This window comes from Delphinus delphis, chromosome 6, assembly GCF_949987515.2.
Source record: "Delphinus delphis chromosome 6, mDelDel1.2, whole genome shotgun sequence".
Classification (NCBI taxonomy): Eukaryota; Metazoa; Chordata; class Mammalia; order Artiodactyla; family Delphinidae; genus Delphinus; species Delphinus delphis.
Window position 1 is genome coordinate 64584257 of NC_082688.1, and position 22841 is coordinate 64607097.

At 35.4% G+C, this 22841-nt stretch overlaps 1 protein-coding gene across 1 annotated transcript in view; it reads right to left on the minus strand.

Moving 5' to 3' along the window:
- Positions 1-22841, minus strand: part of PSIP1 (PC4 and SRSF1 interacting protein 1) — a 41675-nt gene that overhangs the window by 13224 nt on the left and 5610 nt on the right. Inside the window, exons 4-8 of the mRNA XM_060014765.1 lie at positions 12371-12509; positions 10012-10116; positions 9164-9226; positions 4411-4507; positions 2940-3015 (exon numbers count right to left, since the gene is read on the minus strand). Coding sequence (XP_059870748.1) covers positions 2940-3015; positions 4411-4507; positions 9164-9226; positions 10012-10116; positions 12371-12509 — 480 coding nt within the window. The remainder of the gene's footprint in view (positions 1-2939; positions 3016-4410; positions 4508-9163; positions 9227-10011; positions 10117-12370; positions 12510-22841) is intronic.

Sequence of the window (22841 nt, forward strand, 5' to 3'; positions counted from 1 at the left end):
GCAGGCAAGTAAAATCACTTAACTTTATTCAATACTTCCACAAGGGGGCAAATATTTTAATAATAATTGTTTTGTGGAGATGGGAATAGAGAATCAAATATAAAAGGCATTCCCATGGCTCTTAATAGATATTGATGAACTGCCTCCCCCAAAATGTTACCCCCTATGCAAAGAGGCAGGTATTAAAAATAAAAATATCCTTTTAACCCAGTAAATCTGCTTCTAGCAATGTATTCCAACCAATACGTTTGCACATGTACAAAACGACACATGACAATGTCTAAAAAAATGTATCCATACAAGAAATAAACTTTTAAGAATTATGATACATACACAGTGGAATACCATGCAGCTGTTTTTCTTTTTTAAAGGTAGATTTAAGTGTATCGTTAAGTTTTTAAGAAATGGGATGATTATTTCAAAGTTTTTAAAACAGTGTCAAAGCAGAGAACTCCCGTAAACGTAACTGTCACTGCTTGCTGCAATTAAGTCTTTTCCCAATGGTCCTCCCTCCTTACCATCTTCCATGAAAAACAGACCTCATGGTGATAATTCCCTTTTCAATAGGTCAAGGTACAATAGGAAACATATTAAAATGTTATAAAGAAAATTATAAATACATGTTAATAGCAAAAATTAATGCAAACACAACCCAAAATATCTCAGTGGCTTATAACAAATATTTTTACTTCACATGAGGATTATGAGATGGTTTCAGCTCTTCTGGACTTTATCCACTGTCTTGTCATTTCAGGACCCACAGCAAAGAAGCTGTCACTAGCAGATACACGCTGTTCTCATGGTGGAGAGCTTAAGTTTCAGAAGAGCTTATATAGTTTTGCTCTACACTCCACTGAGTTTTTGCCCAGATACAAAGCTGACAGTATCTATAACAGCCAATGCCCAGCCTACATATAGCACAAGTGAAAAATAAATATTGTAAGCTACTGGTATTTTGGGGTTGTCCATCATCAAAACCTAAAACGTTTGACACTTGCTTTGCATTTGAAACCCTAATATATTATACAATGGGTAAAACTGTCATCTGTGATAACTGGAGAGAAAACTTATTCAGTGAACTTGTGGCTCTGGGTGAAGAGGTTTCAAAATAGAATATTGGCATTTTGAGTTGATTGTTATCAACATAAATTTGATAGGGTACTTCAAGAAAGAGGTAAGTTTAAAAAATAATAGGACAACAGAGGAAGGAGAAAAAAATCCCACGCATTTCAGTGTTGAAAGTCACTTCCATCCAGTAAAAGATTTTCAAATTCAGACAAAGACTGGAGTCAAAGATCCAATCAAGGTTGTTAAGTTGCCAGCCTTTCCTTAAGAATTCAAATTGGGATACCTTGATCCTTCTGATGAACAAATGGTTCTATGAAAAAGAAACCAGGGAGTAGGTTTTCAGGAAAACCTATAAACTCAAAAGTGCTTTTAGTTAAGTATAAAAAGATAATCATGTCTGGAGAAGTCTTATGAGTGAGACCACAGCACATAAAGCTGACTAGAATTAAACAGACACACACTAACAATAAAGTATTATTACTACCAAAAGGGACGCTAGGCTGCATTAAGAGAAACTAATGGAGATTTAAAAAGGAATCTTGGGCCCAACTCTGTAAAGTATGAAAGCAGAATAAGAAAGCTGCTCAGCTAATAAGGAGGGTTAATACTTTCCAGTCCAAGAATCAGCCAAAAGCCATGGAGAGAAATGGACTAGGAAGATACTCTCAGGGAAAATTGGGACGGACCTAATCAAGGAAATATTCCTTATTATCTAAAACGGGGATCTCACAGTATTTTCCCAACAGATTTCCTGGGGAACAATGACTGCTGTGTGCCTCTTAATCTTCTCCTTGGGAATATTTATTATGGTTCCCTATCCCTCCCAGATCAATGTGCATGTATAAAAGGGAGAGGGGAGCAGATAATCTGTGTTTCAGTTCCTAAGTCTCTAGATCAAGGCCTTATGTTGATCATAAAATCCTAGACTTGATGCTTGATGCCCTTATTAGAGAAGACATCTTAGGGAGGAGATAAGTGAGATTTACTTGGTATGTTTAAAAACATAAACTCACCTGCATGTACCTAATTTCTTAATTTCACTATAGTAGTAAAAACCATGTTGTAATTTTTGGCCACTATTTTCGAGAATATTTAAACAGCTAGCTTGGCAGTAAAATAAAACTCTTTAAACATATATTGGCTGAAAAGTACCAACACTTCTATAACTGAAATTTCCAATAAAATATTTCCAATAAAATATTCCAATAAAATATTCATTCAAAACACTGTAAAATCCATTCTTAAATGACATACTCACTTAAGCCTTTTCTATAAAATCTTTAAACACAATAGCTACAAAGTTTTGCCCTCTTTGTCTAAATATATATTCCTGCTGGTGAAGTTTCTACCCAGAAAATCCAACACAAACAAGATCCATAATGGAAAAGAAAGATGGCAAGAAAAAAAAGAACTGATTATTTTGTTAATAACTAGTTATCATTCCAAAATACTTTAAAACTTTAAATTTACAAAAATAATGTTAAGTGTTATTATTTTTTAAATAAAGATTATTCTGGAGGAGCAAGATTTGTGGAAATTGCTTCAAAAATACTTTGTCTAAAAATTCCCTTAAACAAAGGGAACTATTATACATTTTACCCTGCATTATCCAAGTATCTTATATCCTAATATACAAGAAAATTGTCTTAGATTAATGAAATGATAATCGTACCAGATTTTTCTTGATTCCCTATCAATTTTAACTTTTTACATAATGAAAACTATTTTTCAACTGTTTTGCCCATAATTCTTAGAAATACAAAATAGTAATAGCAACGAACACCCTGTAAATAAAACTGGTAAAAATGCAAAGAAATTTATACATATTGAAAGTGAAATGTCTCATTTACTGCATAACTAATTATACTCACATGTCACTCTCCGAAGGACAGGGCTGTTTTACCATTTTGGGTCTGCCTCTTGGTTTTGGAATCTTGACTTCTGTAGCTGACATTCACAGGAAAAAAAATTTTGTAACTACCAGCTTTCCCGTTAAGATGTAGATCTCACATATAAAAGTTACAAATGATATATACTAAGAATATTAGTTTATTACAGATAACAATTACTTTAGGTTTTAAAAGTCATATCCCCTCCAGTGGTTCAAATGAGTTAACAGCAGAAAATTTACAAAGGTGAATCAAGAGTATTTTCAATCTGTCCTTAGTATGGCTGAGGGCTTAAAAGAACATCCCTCATTGTTGTTTAATAGGAATGTCACAAAATTCAACTTTATAGTAGATAGCAGCACTTATATTCAAATACATATTACAGTATTATTTGTATAGGTATGCTCACATATTTGAAAATTTGTTATCAGAATTCACTGAATTTTCTAAAAACACCATTAATGTGATCCATTACACTATTAAATTCCAAAGTAAAAATTAGGTAAATTGTTTTTTTTCTTTTGGGGTATTACTCATTTAATCCTGTTTCATTAAGAATCCTATGTTATGGGACTTCACTTCCCTGGTGGTCCAGTGGTAAAGAATCCGCCTGCCAATGCAGGGGATGCGGGTTCGATCCCCAGTCAGGGAACTAAGGTCCCACATGCTTCGGGGCAACTACTGCGTGCCTCAACTACTGAGCTAGCACACCTCAACAAGAGAGCCCACGTGCTGCAAACTATAGAGCCGAGGAGCCCTGGAGCCTGCATGCCACAGCTAGAGAGAGAAAACCCGCACACCACAACTAGAGAGAAGCCCATGTGCCGCAATGAAGAGCCCGTGTGTCGAACTAAGACCAGACGCAGCCAAGAAAAAGAAAGAAAACAGAATCCTATGTTATGAAGTAGAAAAAAAAATTGGCTCTATCTTGGCTAATATTCTTTGTTTTACTTTGTATTAGAGACAGATCCTTCCAAACTATTTCCTATTTGCCAAATTAGGAAAATACTTTAAATAGGCAGTGCTGAAGACATCTGCATATTGTACAGGCCCTAATAAAGAAAGAATGCAATAATTTAATAGCTTTGATTATTCAAATGCTGTTTTTCTCTTGTTTTCATTATGATTCCATTTGGAAAGCTTAATATTTCTAAAGTAAGAGGTAAAATAAACCCATCATTCATGGATTTTAAATCTCACCACAGCCTCATTTGCTGCTATTAAAGGAAAATGTAATGGGGATAAAACAGAAAATGAAAAAGTCTCAAGCAGTTATTTCAAATTTAAATACTTTATTACAAAGAGCAGAAACCTTAATGTTTATCTCCTTTGAAATTTATATATTACACATAACCAAGTACCTATTCCCCTATTCCAAAGTAGCTGAGGTACAACACTTTAATGGATTAGAATATTAATCACAAGACAGCTATTTAAACATTAATAATCCTACCTGCAGGTCGTCCTCTTTTAGGACTCACTTTTAGATTAACAGATGCTGTTGCTGTAGTCACTACTCCTGCCTCCTCGGTTTCTACTTGTTTTTCTGCCTGAATCACAAAGATTTAAATTAACTTATTTAGCACATAGTAGGCATTCCAAATTTAGTTCAATGGCAAAAACGTGCCACTACAGGATAACAAGTTCAAATACAAGCATAACATATATTGATCTTCATTATTTTTCAACAGTTAACTCATCAGAGTGATATCCTCAAATTTAGCTTATAATTCTAGTAAGTAATTCTAGGAAACAAAAACTCACTTTTTAGATATTCTCAACCTAAAAAAGTCATTTATAAAAATAAAATGAATATTCTTGATGTAAAATGTTAAAGTATAATGTAATTACAGTGTAATATCCCACACACTGCTTATAAATGTACTTTCATTGAGTATCTCAAAATGCTAACACTTTATATTGCGTACTTATGATGTACAACCTAAATTAATGTTAGAAAAGGCAAGAAATTCAGTTGCTGATATTTCCATTCTTTAACTTTGTTAATATGTACATGTTTTATTTTTGAACTGAGACATCTGCTGTTCTTCCCTAGGAGTTACTCTGATTTTCCATAAAGAAGGATTTACTACTGTAAAGAAATCGCAATGACCCTTTGCAAACTATAATGCCCCAGGTAATGAGACAATAGCCCCAAACGAGAATCAGTTTAATCAATTCAAGTATTAGAGTAGAACAAAGGTTAATAACCACCAATTAGAAAGGAAATGCAAACATAACATCATAATCGAAAAGAGAAAACAGGGCTTCCCTGGTGGTGCAGTGGTTGAGAATCTGCCTGCTAATGTAGGGGACACGGGTTCGAGCCCTGGTCTGGGAGGATCCCACATGCCGCGGAGCAACTAGGCCCGTGAGCCATAACTACTGAGCCTGTGCGTCTGCGTCTGGAGCCTGTGCTCCGCAACAAGAGAGGCCGCGATAGTGAGAGGCCTGTGCGCCGTGATGAAGAGTGGCCCCCGCTTGCCACAACTAGAAAAAGCCCTCGCACAGAAACAAAGACCCAACACAGCAAAAATAAATAAATTAATTAATAAACTCCTACCCCCAACATCTAAAAAAAATAGAAGAGAAAATAAATAGCAAAGAGAAGAATGGGAGGACTACTATGAACTGCTCCCCCACCCCCAATTATTTAGAATTCAGCCTGAACTACCTCAATAAAAATAAAGGCAATAAAGCATCATGCCAAAACTTTCATAATCCAACCTTACTGATAAAAATTTTTTTAATATTTTAATCAATCTGATTTGCAAACACTTAAGAGGTAATGCCCAATTTTGGTAAGAATGTGGAGAATTACTCATATATTGATTAATGGTGATCAAATCAATAAACTGGTAATACATTTCTGATCATTATATCAGCAATACAGAATATGCAAATCTGACTCAGCAATCCCACTTCTGAGAATTTATCCATTTCTTTCTTAGTTTTTAAACATTATTTTTGCCTTTGTAATTGCAATATAATAATGTATATTCAAAGCATTATTAAAAGTCAAGAAATTCATCTAAGGTAACCCTTGAATTGTTCTCAAGGAACATTACAAAAATTGCTTCAAAAACATTAGCTCAAGTTGTATTTCCAATTTTAGGAACTTACAGACCACCTACCACCCCCCACCCCAATCCTGACTTGATGATAGCTCTGGAGTAGGGAGCTGGGCATCTGTTTTTATACCAAAGGTTGAGAACCCAAGACTGTATGAGAGCTCTTCTATTGAGTTAGGAGGGTGAGCAGTTAAGAGGGCAAAAGTTCTCCAAAATTCAGATCAAACTGATGAACTCTTCAGTGCAAAAAAATCCCCTCTTCAATTACACTTTCAACTTTTGGAAATAAATCATGACATCGCATAAGAATTACAGGTATGAATCTTTTTGAGATACCAATAAGAGGTAACAAGGTCATCAATAACTAATGCCATAAATAAACACTATATGAAGCAAAAATACAGCCCTTCCATAGACATATATTCTTGACTACTACAGCAAAATCATGCAAGTCAAAACCATTCCTCGTGAAAATATTAACTCAAAGAAATATTTTATCTAGAGAAAGGACTATTAAGTTATTTCATATATATTTAAATATCTCAAATGCAAATATTGACTCTAGATTAATTTCTTCCATATTTTACTTTATCTCACTGAGACCTCTAAGACTTTGACAAATTTTCTCCCCATCTGTTACCTCACTTTCTAGCTCTACTCCCTTCGTGACTTTACATAAAGGCCCCCCCCATCCCTCAAAAACCTCATGGAACTACTATTCATCTGCATTCTCGTTTTGCTGCACCTGTCCCGCAAATCTCCAACAGAGAGTTACTATAAAACTCTACCTTCCCTGCTCTATTATTCCCTGCTGCTGAGCCCTGCTGAAAAAACATTATACAAACATGCATTCATTTTATGCAACTTCATTTGTGATCTCAAAGCCATCCATTAATCCTTTACCCTGTCTTTTGTCATGCCCTTTCCTTCTCTCTCTAGCATAAACTTTCAATCCTTTCTTTCTGCCTTACACCACACATGCAGTCTCGCTTTGAATTTGGTGAGGGAGAAGGGAGAGACTGAGGCCAGCAGGAAGGGATTCCCTTAATTTCCAAGTCTCCCTAGAAGTTTGTAATATAGTCTTGCCCATCCTTCCCTTCAATGTGAAAAAAGGTGAAATGTCCATCTCTTTCCCATCAAGTCAATTCCCTCAAATGTGTCCTCCCTTTTCTCTCACCCAGCATTATTCTTAACTTACAGTAATTTTATACTCTTTCCACATCTTTGATCTTCCCTGGTCTCGCAAAGAAAAAGTGTTAAAGCCTCTATTATATTTTTCCACTTTTAACACCCTCCCTTAACCATGCAAATCCTTGTTGCTGCATTCTCTCTCCTCCCCTTCAAAGATTTCAAAAGCACAGTGTAATTTCAACATTAAACATTTTATTCTTTAACCTACTTCATCTGTTCTTACCATTTGACCTTAAGGTATCCTGGGGGATCCTAATTGTCAATTATTATTGGACCCCTTCTGCATCAGGATACTACTAACCACTCCCTCATTCTTAAAATTCTCTCCTCCCTTGTTCAGCTTGATATCCTCTCTTAGATTTTTCTCCTGACAGTTCATTCTCAGCCATAATTTTACAAGGCAGCCTTTCATCGCCATTATAATCTCTCAGGATTCTGGTTTTCTGCGTTCTTCTCAGTAAACTTTCTCCCTTGACTACCTATCTAAATCCTATCTTTATGTCAGAGACTGCAACTGTAACTTCTACCTTTCCCCCCTTTGATGTCAGAGAAATATGTATCTTCAGTCTAATTCTCAAAGGTGTTTCACATCCTCCTCCTCATGCCTCTGCTCCCAAAACATCTCCTACATTCTCAGTGTATAATCTAGTCATCCAAGCCGACACCCTGAGTCATCCTAGATACCTCCCCCTCACTTCACACCCACTTCCAATCAACTATTAACTTTACCTCCTTAGGTGCTCTTAAAATTCTCTCATCTACACCACTAAAATGTCATGCTAACTCTTTACAAAGGCCTTTCATAATTTAGTTACCAAGTCCCAATCATAGCTCCCCATTTTAATTCTCTTGTTTTATGTATTTATTGTCTGTCTCAATGAAAATATAAGTTCAGTAAGTACAGAGACCTTATCTTCCTTATTTGCTGCTGATTTTCTGTCTGGGCCAGTGAAGTGAGGACCAAAATTCTGCATGAATTTATCAGTGAACTGGTCTCACTGCTCCAGTCCAATCCCCATCATTCACACTGCTTTAAGAAGAGAAGTACCTGAAATTTAAAATGATTCAATGGCTTCCCACCCCTTCTCTAAGTTCAAGTTCTTCAGGGTAACACATTGGGTTTTTTTGTACTTGTTTCCCTCAAACTTTATGGTCTGATAATACTGAAATGCAATACTGGAAATGCTTGAAGCAAAATTCTCCCTATGCCCCTGTAATTGCCTCACATGCTCCTCTCCTCCTCTTTCATCTGCCTAAAATTCTGCCTATCTTTTAAAATCTTGTTAAAGTTATCATAGCCCCTTCACACACACCCCACAGGGAATAGAAAGCCACTGAACTCAGAATACTACAAAAAAAATTTTTTTAAAGACTGAACTCTTGTTTTCTTTGTAGCTTTGTCATATAATAACAGTCTGAGACATAAACAGGTCAGAAAAAGGTGTGATGAACAAAACTTCACATAGGGAAGAAGAAACACTAATTAAAAGCATAAGAGGTACTTTGTCCTAAACTGTCACATACTCTCATTTCATGCAACAATGCTGTAAAGTAATAACAACATAATAATGGACACTTACAAAGCACTATGTACCAGGATTTATTATAAATATTCTACATGTATTAACTCATTAATTCTCTCAACAGTCTTATGAGTATATATATTATCCATTTTATAGAGAAAACTTGAGACAGCATCATTAAAAGGAATGAAAATTGGTGCATTTTATTTTGTATACCATTCAACTTAAGGGTGCTGTATCACTAAGAAAAGAAACATAGCTTTGATAAGTGAACAACATAACCTATCCTTTAAAAAAATTAAAGGACTTAGAGTGAAGGGCTAAGTCTAAATTAAATGGTACCGTTTCATTATCTACACTCCCTCAATCCAACTAAAATAAAAATTCTTTTAAGATCTCTGTGGTTAAGCAGTAGAATTACCTTTCTCTTTCTCCCTCTTCTGGCAGCTTTTGGAGTGGTTATGTCAACTGCTTTAGTCACATCCTTAAAAAAAAACAAAACACAACAGATGAAATTGATAATTATGCCACGACTGAAAGAAAATTTCTTAAATTAAAAATCACAAGCACGTTTCACTAAAAGTACTATGGAAACTTGTTTTGCTTCTCTGACCTTTGAAATTATAAACATTAAAAGTCTTAACATTAATTCATTATAAAGTGGAAGTAATCACCAGTATATTCACCTAAAAAAAAAAAAAAGCTTTCCTCTGTCAGATCAAATATAAAAGTCACACTTGCTCATACACTGGGAGGTTTGTCTATTTAAATTTACAAAACACTCTTTCTACAGTAGAATCCTCAGTTTTAGGATTGTGAATGTTAAGAGGGTCGGGACTCTGGAGATCAAGTAACAACTTCATGAAGCCTAGAAAGGCTAAATGAGTATCCCCACTCAGATAATCAAATACAGAATTGGAAATAAATCTAGGTTTTAAAAACTTCGGTTCAATATCCTTTCCCGTACATCCATCCAACAATACTTCACTTTAAAAATATTCCTAACAAGCAGTAAGCGACTCTCCCAGTTGTACCTCATATTTTGCACAGCAACGTAACTTCAAATAAAAATACCCATGCATCTTAAAGATGCAAAAATTATTTTACAATACTATATTTAATATTTACACAAGGAAATAAGCCTTTAATATTTTCCCATTCATTACTCAACTACTTTAAAGATTGCTTTCTACTGTGCCACAATCAACTCATTTTACAATTCTTCCTTACAACAAAATGGGTTTAGAATGCAAGAGAAATTAAACACACCTCGTTGCTGGCTTTTTCTTCATGGTCAGTATCTTCCTTTGAAACACTAGTTTCTTTTTCTTCAACTTCAACATCAGATGACGCATTTGATTGTTTAGTTGATGCCTATAAACAATCAAGTCTATTAGTTTCACAAAATAATATTTTACGCCAACTTTAAAATTTTGTACCCATGAAAAATCAAAGCCTGTTTGTAAGAAAGCTAGAAAAGTACCCTCATTTCTGTTGCACAGGATACTTTTAATATACACAATTTTGAAAAGTTTTAAATGCTACTATTTTATTTAGGAAAGTCTTACATGGAACTATATTCCTGCAATTGATGCATACAATCTCAGCAGATAAAATGGTGAGGCAGAAATTAAAAGTACAATTACAAAGAATACCATTCTGATGTTCTAACCAGCAAATGCCCAACAAGATACAATGTAAGGTGATTTAGAGGAGCACAGACCTACACTGTACTCAACTATTGAAATATTCTGGATAAAGAAGCTAACCTATGTACTCTAAGACGAACAGCCTTAACAAAGGATATATATATCACAACTTTAAGGACTCTTATTGATCTATATCTCAAACTTAGTTTATTTAAAATGCAGATTCCTGAGACCCAAACTTAAATGAATTCTGATTTAACAGACGCTGAGCGGGAGAGTCCAGTAATCATTAAATTTTAAAAATACCCCCATATGAGATACTTAAGCATGTAACCTAGGGTCCCTAGATTTTCATAAAACTAACCAAAATGATGAATACCAGAGGCAACACAGTATACATTGGGAGGTGAGGGTAAAGCTCCCAATCTACAAGATGAAGGGACTGCAATCCAAACTGTGCACCTTTCTAGCTGTTTCCTTTGGCAAGTCTTTAAACTGTAAACCCATTTCCTTTTCTGTAAAAAAAGGCAATGCTGATAACCCACAAATTATAAAGGTATATAAAAAATGTAAAAATGTGCCCAAAATTACTTATAGCATGATAGAAATATTTATAAATTATGATGGCCAATTTTTTTTTGTTGTTTCTTTTGTATAGGCTTGGGCATCAATGCTTGCACCAAACCACAGGAATGTGCCACTGGGGATGTCTGGGCTGGGAACACAGAGTACATCACACCACCATAATCATTCATACTTTTGTTAAGAACAGAAAATTGTTGGGTTTTATGCACACAACCAACGAAAAATTTCACTGTGAAATGGAAAATTCCAAGTATGTACTGTGAAAACTACCTGGAGATTAAGTAGGTAGATAGGAACAAAGGATAAAGTGACTATGCTAGGCAATCTGGAGGATGAAAACGACCTTGAAAGCACAATCATAGGATGTACGATCCAAGTTAAGTTACAAAATGTTATTTTCAGGAAACAATCAACTCAGTCTCCTTGGACTCCCAAGGCAATAAGGATGGGAAACCATTCATCCATTCTTACATTTGTGCAACATTTAGTGGGTAACTATTCCTTCCACACGTGTAAGAATGACAGCACACAGGACACATACAACTTCCTTGTTTATGGAACTAATAAGCCTGTGGCAGTCAACACAGTACAGAAGCAATTATGATGTGATATGATGAATACTGTAACAAATAACTTTTGGGTGGATAATGAAGGCACTTAGGATCATCTAATGCAGCCCTGGAACATCAATGAAAGATTTCAATGTTCCAGACAGAACAGCATCTGAAGAGTTCTCAAACACGAGAAAAAAGCATGGTACATGCAAAGAACTAAAAATTATATAGATTTAAAGGTAGAAAGTTGCAAAATTTTCAGTGTGTTATTTCCTTCTTTAGGTTTACTCATACTCATCCTAGTTTTTACTAATTCAAGTCTGGAGACACACACACACACACACACACACACACACACACACACACAGAACAGAATAGAAAAAGTTTAAAGGTTGCTCTTCTAGAAACCAAAAATAAGTATAATTTGCATAGTGCTATAAGTATTTTTGTCACATATTTAATTTAACCCACATGAAGTTCATATTCTAATAAATTTTATGGATTTAGAAATTAAAATGAGAAAAAAACACACCCTTCAAGTTATTAAACCTGAATTTAAGGAAACAGTACATGTGACTTTAAATTCAATACATTAAATAAACCCTCAATCAGGATTTAAATAACTGAGTGTTTCCCAGTTTTCTGAGATCTATTTGACCACGAAGGCAAGAATTTCATCAGTTATCTAGATACAAAAGTCCAAGGTTCAACCTCACAAATAAGAACAATTTAATCTGAAATTTATAAGGCTCTTCAATCATTTTCCTGTAGCTAGAATGGTGATTATTCTCCAAAACTGAGTAAATAATACTAAACTAAATTTTACGTAATATGACGCACCTGTTGACTTGAAAATTTCACTTTCGGATTGTTATCTATCTCCCATAAACCTTCATTAAAGCCTTTTCGTTTATTTGGTTTGCCGTACTTTTCCTTATTTTCTGAGTAAGGAAATATGTCCTTTGGGCCTAAAAAAGCACTAAAACAGGAGGGGGGGGGGAAATGTGAGTGTAAAGCAATCTCAAATATAAGTGATTAAATAGCACTACCCTATGAACGCAATTATCAAAAATTCTTAATCTAAAACGCATTAAAAATCATACATAAATTAAAGGTAGTCACAAATAATATTTAATTCCAAATGCTTTTATTAAATTCAGTCACAAACTCCTAGATCCATAATCCTAATTGAAAAAAAAAAACACAAATTGCACGACAATGTCAATGTACTGAATGCCACTAAACTGCACACTTAAAAATGGTAAAATGGTAAATTTTGCTATAATTTTACAGATTTTACTATAAAAATGCATAAAAATGAAAAAAGAGTGTCACAAGACTGCATTAATCTATACATTTAAATGCATTCTAAATATAGTTTTACTACCAAGTAGTTTGGAATATACAACTCAAAACATTATCAATAAGGTATATTATATGTATGTTTTAATATTTGTATATACATACATGCAGATTTTTAGAAAATAAGTATGTTAAGACTTTTACTTTATTCAATGAGGGAATCAGATGTTGTAACTGCTTTGTTCATTCATATATATATATATATACACACACACATATATATGAGTCAATTCTTGTATTCATGGTAATTATATTCTATAATGATGAACACCATGAACACTGAATTAAGGAATACTGTACCACTGCTCCAGGGTAAATACAGGGTAGGTTCCTCTGGTCACAACATTTTTTCAACCAATCAGTACATAACATTGTTTTATGTGTTTCTGTTTAAAGACACCTTATTTAATATACACTGGTAATTCATTAACACTGAACTTAGAGCCAACAGCTTACATAACACATATTTTCTCCATAAGGCAAAGCACAGGTTTCTTGCACTTAGGAACACCAAATGGCACTTCAAGTACTACATTTGGGTGCTATTATAAACGGCAAAATGACCACGAAAAAGCACAAAAATACAAAAGCCGTGGCACTACACAGACTGCAAAAAGGACACTTGTTTACAATATGAGAGCTGAAACAAGGTAAAGCATGGCCTTGGTTCAGCCTCAGCTAGGAATGTGTGCGTCAAGTTACTCAAATTTTTTGCCATTTCACACACAGACATGACCATGAAGGCACCACAGGTATTGATTTGGGATTATAAATACATTTTAGTGAGCAGGCAAATTAATAAATATGGAACCCGTGAATGATGACAACTATTTTTTTGTGTGTATATATACATATATATTTAGATATAATCCCCCAAACAGCCCCATTATATATCTCCCTATGTCAGTCAGTTCTGTAGAAGTCTGTCAATCCTATAAAGGTAGATGCAGAGAATGTACCAGTTTTTTGCTATAATGGCTGATATATATGTATTCTCCAAAGCAAGAGGAAAATCAAATTACTACTCATTTCCTCTAAAATATGCTACAATTTAAGATTATTAATTACTAATTATCTATCACAAATTCCATATCTGCTGAAATTCTTTAAGAATTAGGGACCTAATGACTATAGCTCACATTCCAGTTTAGAATATTTTAAAAGGCTTTAAGATAAAATTTCAATAAAAAAGAGACTTAGGGCTCTACTTAAATATAATCAAATGCATATAAGTCAGCTTTATTATTTAAATTCTGCAATTTATAAATACTCAAAGTATCCATGTATTTTAACTGCACATCAGTTAAGGCACATTTAAATCATCATTGCTATATGATTGCATTTGATCTAAAAATTCAGACTTTTACTAGGCATCATTCATTCCTACCCATAATCTAAAATTAGAAAATTTAACACATTTAGTTAAAACAGTAAAGCAATTCCTCCTGCATAATCAGCTTCAAATTCCAAGTAGATGACTCGAGTTAAAAACACCATCAAAAATAAAACATACTTCTAGTTAGAGCAAAGCAACTCTCTCTCCTAAAACCCCATAACTCATAAGGCTAAAGATGACAAGGGGCATTATCAACAGGTTTGAAAGCTGGGAAGACTAAGAAAGTTGGATACTAAACAGCAATATAGAAGAAAGCGAGCCAGTACCCTAATTTATAGTTCAAAATCCCCAAAGGGTTCAAAACTGGTGGCATCAGGAACTTGAAGAAGTGGAAGGGACCTTAAATACTTAATAAAATTGCAGGAAAATGTCGTAAAACTTCAAACATGGGTCATTTTTAGATATGATTCTAAACCAAAAAAGTATTCAAAAGAGAAAACTGATTCTACCATGTTATTTAGCATATAAAGGTTTGACAGTTCAATTTATATAATTTTTCCTTCCCCAAAATAGGCAGTCCTCACTTTGTATGACAATGAGAGAACACAAAATTGACTGTGCAAGGCAATCTTACTGAACAATGGGAAAAATTACAATTGTTCCAAAACCTTCAAAAATTGTCAAAACACTAAATGCACTATTACTGACAGTGTGTAAGGAAATTTTAAATATAGTAAAACTAATACTAATTATTTAGTACACTGTAATTTAAAACATTAGAAACACTGAGATTAAAGTGTTTCATGTCTTTGTAAAAAACTTAATAGTTTTAACAGTGCTTGCCCCTTCTGATCACATAACTTATGACACGGAGTAAGCATATTTTCTATGCCTAAGGCAATGTGTCATACTCCTTTCTAAATCTGATCAGTTTCTAACATTTTGTCTTTTGTATTTTCAATGTTATGGCATATCTTTAATGCTTTTTGTTGGTGTCACTTCCTCTGAGACATGTTCATCCTTTTTATTACAACCACTTTCCTCATTTATGTTGATAAGCTTGCCTTCCCTAAGCTGCTCTGGCTGTGTATCTAGTCTCCCTATATACAGCACATCTACATTCACAAGGTTATTATTCACAAGGCTATTTATTCTATAACTGCATTTACATTCAATTCAAATTTCACTTCTGGCATTATCAGTTTCTTTGTTGGCCGATTCCCCATCTTGTTTTTTCTTTAAATGTAACCTGGGTGGGTATATCATTGAAAGACAAAGAGGCAACAACACTACTACACATTGTGCTATATATGCTTGAAGTGAGAAACAGATGCACACTGACCAATCACCAAGAAACTTCAAAAAAAAGTGACATGCTATGCATCTGTTATTTACATCTTGATTTGTGGACTGAAGAACTAGCAACAAATTTTGTAGTCTACATAGTTACAGTTAGTATTCCAGAGTAAGTGAAATTTGAAACATTGTTGCGGGGATTGGCGCTGTTTACCTAAACCATGGTGACCAAAATTTAAACATACTAGAACTATGCAAAGCTAAGGAATGCCTGTATCCTTCTCTCCTCTTCATGCTTTGACTTTAAATTCTACTTTTATCAGACAGCAATGGTCCCATTCTTGCTTTCTTTGTGACATTATATTGTTACCTGGCCGTGACTTGTTTGAGCCTTGTCTCAGAAAATACGACACAGGTAGTTTAATAGGATTAATCCAATCAAAAGGTCTTAACAGAGAATTCTATTCACATAGTGTAGTCACTTATATTTGGTCTTATTCATACCACCTTGTTTTACATATACATTTTTATTACACTTGGTTAACCTTTATTCTTAATTTTGCAGAATAGGTTTTAAAAAACTTCTCTCCCTGCTCCTCCTCCAGTCAGGTTTTCAAGCACTACTTTCTATTATTTTACTATTATGTTCATATTATAAGTCATACTTAAATTTACATGTTTATCAATATACCAAAAATTAAATAACTATGCCTTTCCAACTGAGAGAAGACCTTTGCAAATCCAAATAATTCATGTTATATATAGATGGTTAAAAAAATATTCACACATGGGCTTCCCTGGTGGCGCAGTGGTTGAGAGTCTGCCTGCCAATGCAGGGGACACGGGTTCGTGCCCCAGTCCGGGAAGATCCCACATGCCGCAGAGCGGCTGGGCACATGAGCCATGGCTGCTGAGCCTGCGCGTCCAGAGCCTGTGCTCCGCAACGGGAGAGGCCACAACAGTGAGAGGCCCGCGTACCGCAAAAAAAAAAAAAAAAATTCACACATGAAAAGATGCTGAGTGTCATTAGCTATCAGTGAAATGTAAATCAAAACCAGAATAAGATACTACCTTCACACCCAATAAAAAAGACAATAACAAGTCTTGGCAAAGATATAGAGAAATTAGAATCTTCACACATAGCTAACAGAAATATAAAATGGTGCACAGCTGATTTGAAAAGTCTTGCAGGGACTTCCCTGGTGGTCCAGTGGCTAAGACTCCACACTCCCAATGCAGGGGGCCTGGGTTTGATCCTTGGTCAGAGAACTAGATCCCACATGCCACAATTAAAGATCCCACGTCCCGCAACTAAGAGCTAGCAAAGCCAACAAATAAACCAAAAAACAAACAAAAAAAAAGCCAGGCAATTCCTCAAAAGATTAAACACAGTTACCATGTGACCCAGGAATTCCACTCCTACAGAAAAGACATGTCCACACAAAAACTTGCTCACAAATGTTCATAGCAGCATTATTTATATTTGTCCAAAGTAAAAACAATCCAAATATCAACTGATGAATGGATAAATACAGACCAATACAATGGAATATTTGGCAATACTGTAAAGACAAAGTACATGCTACAAAATATAGATGAACCTTGAAAACATTATGCTAGGGCTTCCCTGGTGGCGCAGTCGTTGAGGGTCCGCCTGCCGATGCAGGGGACACGGGTTCGTGCCCCGGTCCGGGAGGATCCCACGTGCCACGGAGCGGCTGGGCCTGTGAGCTGTGGCCGCTGGGCCTGCACGTCCGGAGCCTGTGCTCCGCGGCGGGAGAGGCCACAGCAGTGAGAGGCCCGCGTACCGCAAACAAAAACAAAAACATTATGCTAAGTTAAAAGAAAAAAAGGTCATTAAAGACCTCATATTGTATAGTTCATTTATATGAAATGCTCAGAACAGGCAGTGATTAGTGGTTCCGTATGGCAAGACAGGAGGGAGAAAGGAAAAATGCAAAGTATCTGCTAATGCGTACAGGGTCTGTTTTTGGGATGATGGAGATGTTCTAAAACTGTGCTAATGTCTACACTACTCTCTGGATATACTAAGATCTACTGAATTGTACGTTTTAACTGGATTAATTGTTTGGGATATGAATTACATCTCAACAAAGCTGTTAAAATATTTTTCAGTGAATACCACATCCCATCAAAGAAAACAAAAATGATCCAGAATTTTACCAACTACAGATAGCCACTGTTTTCACCCACTTGTTTGTTGCATATATACAGATATAAACATGTCATTTTAATGGATATGATGCATACTCATCCATAAATACTTTCTCAAATTATAATGAACATGTTTTCATGTCAACAATTACTTAACAGCTAAATATTATTTCATTGAATAGCTTTCCCAAAATTTATCTATTGTTGGACCATTTTCTGTATCAAATTTTCTATTATAAAATGCAGCTACAGTAAATAATGTATTGCTCAATCTTTTCACGTATCTTCCTAATAAATTCTAAGTAGAACTGCTGGCTCAAATGATATGCTCAAGACTACAGAGCTCCTTAATGAGACTCAAAAAACTATGGTGGATGAAAAAAGAATCCTCTCATGTTGTCACCACAAAAAAAGAAATGACTAATTAAGGGACCTAATGGAAATGTTAGCTAATGCTATGGTGGCAGGTAATCATATTGCAATATATAAATATATCAAATCATGGTGGTAATATTGCAATATATAAATGTATCAAAATCAACACACCTTAAACTTATACAATATATATCAACTACATTTCAATTTAAAAAAAGAAGAAAACACATACACACACAAAGAATTCTCCCCAGGGATGCAATCCCACAGGTTTGGTACACAGGGCGCAGATTAGTTTTTAAACAGCCAGCACTAGTCCCCAAGGGCACAACCTTATGTGGCTGTGGCTCTGATTCATTCTTCAAAGCATTCCATTTTTAAATGACATATAAATCTCAAAGAAAATATACTAAGACAGTAACAGGTTTAGGGGTTATTTCTAAAAAATAGTAGTAAAAATGACTGTTTCCTTTGTAGAGAACTCTTTTAACATTGTTTTTAAAATTTTTACAATGAAAAGATATACATTAATTCAAAGTATATTACCCACCAAATTCCAGCGCTGAAAGGAACACTTAGGGATCATCAAGATCCTCCTTTTAAAGATCAGAAAACTGAAGGCCAGAAAGATTAACTGACACAGGCAAGGTTATCTAGCTATTAAACAGCATAGCCTCCACTCTGTACAATGTTCCCTTAAAAAGGTTTCAGGGTTTCCTATAACCACTGTAATATAGTCTTTGAAATATCTACTAATAAACTATTGATGTTATATCCCTATACGTATGAACTCATTCCAAATACCAATGTCAAAGCCCACAAGGATCAAAGCTCATGTAAAATGTCCTAAGAAAACAGCAAACCATTAACTACAGTACTAATGTTATAATTGTCAAGCAACTTAAAGCCTGCAAGTGTGTTTCCTATGTGGCCTATGCCTGAAGACCGTAAGTGTGTTCCTGTGTATCCCAATTTTCACAGAATGTAAGTAAACAGAAAAGCAGTTCTCTCTCTAAAGTCACTTTTTGGAAACAATGTACATACCCATGAAAACATACACATATATGTCTCACAAAACTCAGTTATCACATACCTAGAACCTTTCCTTTAAAGCAAACCAAAGTTGCATATAAAAAATGGCATGCGAATGCTTATCAGAGGTAAAGACATGAAGCTCAAAACTCATTTAACTGTTGCCAAGTCATATTATAATACAGAAACGTCTACCTTTTAAAACATTGATTCTAACTTGCTGTTTCATTTCTCTATTATTATTAATCACAAAATAGGAAACATACTGTTTTAAACTAGATTTTATAACAGCACACACTATTTTATAATAGAAGATGATGCAACAGACAACTGATACATCTACTATGTGCCACGAACCTGACAGTATAGAGATGAAAAAACAGTTCCTCTCATTATATAAGGCTCATGAGAAACCGTACAAGCCCCTCACCAACACATACAGTGATGTCTGTAGTACAGAAACTGTATAGAAAAACTAGTGTAGAAGAAAATAAAATCCTATCCTTATGATTCATTTCTTTATTCCTTTCTTGTGGACAGGTTATACCAAAAAACCGACCAACAAGCAGTACCTCCCCCATTCACCTTCACTCCTAAAACTGTACATTAGGCAGGTTTTGAAACAGCCTGTGATGGATATTTTTAAGGTTCCTAGAACTGTGCATCTAACATCTTTGAATTAAGACAAGAGCAGTAAGGAGATAAAAGCGGCAAAAACACCACCTTCATTTAAAATTTTCTGACTTTAGAGAAATAAATAGACCTTAGATGAGAGTATTCCCTCAATTAGCAATGGTAATTAGTCAGCAAAACTCAAACTGCACTGCAAACAATTTAATAAACACAAGTATTAGTCGTGAAAAAATAATATGCAACATTACCTTTAACTATTAATAGCTGACATATGCTTAGTGTTTAATACATGCCAAGCACTGTTCTAAGCATCTTTCATGTAGTATCTTGTTTGCACCTCAAATTCTGAGGTCGAATATTTTATTATTCCCATTTTACAAGTAAGGAAGGGAAGGACACAAGGCTAGGTAACCTGCCATACAGCAGGTCATACAGCAGATATATGGCAGGATTCAAAGACAGCCTTACGATCAGTTGTCTTAAAAACTATACAAATGCTAGCTAATGGACAGCAAATTCATAATCCATAAATGATTTTATCTAGGTCATAAAGCTGTCAATCTCTCACCAAACATTTATTTAACAGCTACTATGTGCCAGGCACTTAAGCAAATGATGACAAACAAGATAGACAAGGTACCTGCTCTCCAAGCTTTTCACTTGTGGGTGAAGGAAAAGAAAAAAATTTCAGTCATCAGTGCAATGGAGAAAAAGCACAAAAAGGAGGATTTGAGCTAAGATCTAAATGACTGAAAATCTGAAAACATACCTTTCCCAACAGAGAAAACAGCCAAGAAGGACTTGAGACAAGATGAAATATATTTGTGTAACAGTGAAAAAACGTGATGAGGTTGGAAAGGTAAACACAGACTAGTTCATATAGGGTCTCATAAATAGCATTTGTCGACAAAACTTCGGAGTTTTGTCTGTAATAAGGCAGCCATTGACGGGTTTTGGACAGAGAAATGGCATGATCTGACTGGAATATCAAGTTCACTTTGACTATACATTAAGAGTGAAAACTGAGACAAAGATAGGATTAGGGGGTTTCCCTGGTGGCGCAGTGGTTAAGAATCCGCCTGCCAACGCAGGGGACACGGGTTCGAGCCCTGCCCCGGGAAGATCCCACATGCCGCGGAGCAAATAAGCCCGTGCACCACAACTACTGAGCCTGCGCTCTAGAGCCCGCAAGCCACACTACAGAAGCCCGCACGCCACAACTACTGAAGGCTGCGTGCCTAGAGCCCATGCTCCGCCAACGAGAGAAGCCACTGCAATGAGAAGCCCGCGCACCACAATGAAGAGTAGCCCCCACTTGCCGCAACTAGAGAATGCCCGCGCACAACAACAAAGACCCAATGCAGCCAAAAATAAATAAATAAATTTATTAAAAAAAAAAAAGATAGGAGTAGGACACTATTTCTGAAACTAACTGCAGTATGAACTTAAGTGGTAGTAGAAGAGATGGAAAAAAGATCAGAATGCACATTAAAGGAAAAGAACAAGACTTGCTAATTGACTAGATGTGGGGAGAAAGGGAAAAGACTTTAATAGGAAATCAAGGATGACACCACGATTTTTGCCTCCAGCAAAGCACTGCATCCTTGTCTCATTTACTAAGAATCTGTTTTGAATATATTAGTTTTAAGATACCTAGTAGACCATCATGTTTGGTATACATAAGGGCTCATTGTTATCTAATATTCAAAACTTGGCTGGATGAATTTACTGTGAAAGGTATAAAACACTATGAAAAGTCAGATGGTTGCAAGTCAGGAAAAGAATGCAATTACAAAAGGATTCTGCTCCAAATTAACAATTAAAAAACTTAATCTATAAATAAGCTATGAATAAGTACAGTTTTCTAAATTGCCATTTCTTCTTCTATGTTCTTCCTTTCCCATCTCCCTAACTACAGGCTGTTAGAAAAAACTCCCATTTAAACAAATTCCAAATTGAAAGGTTCACAAAACTGCCCTCCCAACTTTTGAGGGAGGGGAAAGGCAAATAATCAGTGAGATCTAGTTTCTAAAAATCAACCTTAAATACCAAAAAGTTAAGTCACCAGGCCAATAGATACAACAGCACCGCCTTTCCAAAGGTAATGGTGTACTTATGAGATCACTAATGCACAAAAATTACAAGTGCATTTTGAAGTGAAAATTTACTATCATTAGCTTAATTTTTTTTTTAATTTATTTTTTATTTTTGGCTGCACTGGGTCTCTGTTGCTGCACCCGGGTTTTTCTCTAGTTGAGGCGAGCAGGGACTACTCTTTGCTGCGGTGCACCGGCTTCTCATTGCGGTGGCCTCCCTTGTCGCGGAGCGCCGGCTCTAGAGCGCAAGCTCAGTAGTTGTGGCTCACGGACTTAGTTGTTCCGTGGCATGTGGGATCTTCCCAGACCAGGGCTCGAACCCATGTCCCTGCATTGGCAGGCGGATTCTTAACCACTGTGCCACCAGGGAAGCCCCATTAGCTTAATTTTAAAGTTATACTTTAATTTCCTGAATATATTCTAATTCTTGAATATTAGTAATTCACTGTCTTCATTAACCACTTAATACCACCGTTTTGTTATTAACCAAACAATGCTTATGAAAATTTAATTATTTGGTGTAGTCTGTTCTGATGTATAATTCACAGATATTTACAACATAAAAATCCTCATTTTTAAATGTTGGGGAAGGGATGATCATTCTTCTAAATTTAGCATAAAAATTAGCTATGTGTTCTATGGTACTATAAGCATACATAAAAATTCTAGGGAACGTCTATTCACTTTACTCTGATAAAGTGTTCCCAAACTTCACGGGCACCAGAAGTATCTGGAAGGCTAGTTAGAACAGACTGCTGGGCCCCAAACCTCAGCTTCTGGTTCAAGTAAGGTCCAAGAATTTGCATGCCTACTATCTGAAGTTCCCATGTGCTGTTCCCATATGGGGTGCAGCTTGACCTGGTACCAAACTTTGAAAACCCCTACTCATATAGAGAGTACACAGTTTTTCATTAAAAGATACCTTTCTCTATTAAATTTATGGAAGAGTTTTAAACAGATTATCCCAGAGAATCAGAAACTCATCATTTTTTTACAAATTGAATTT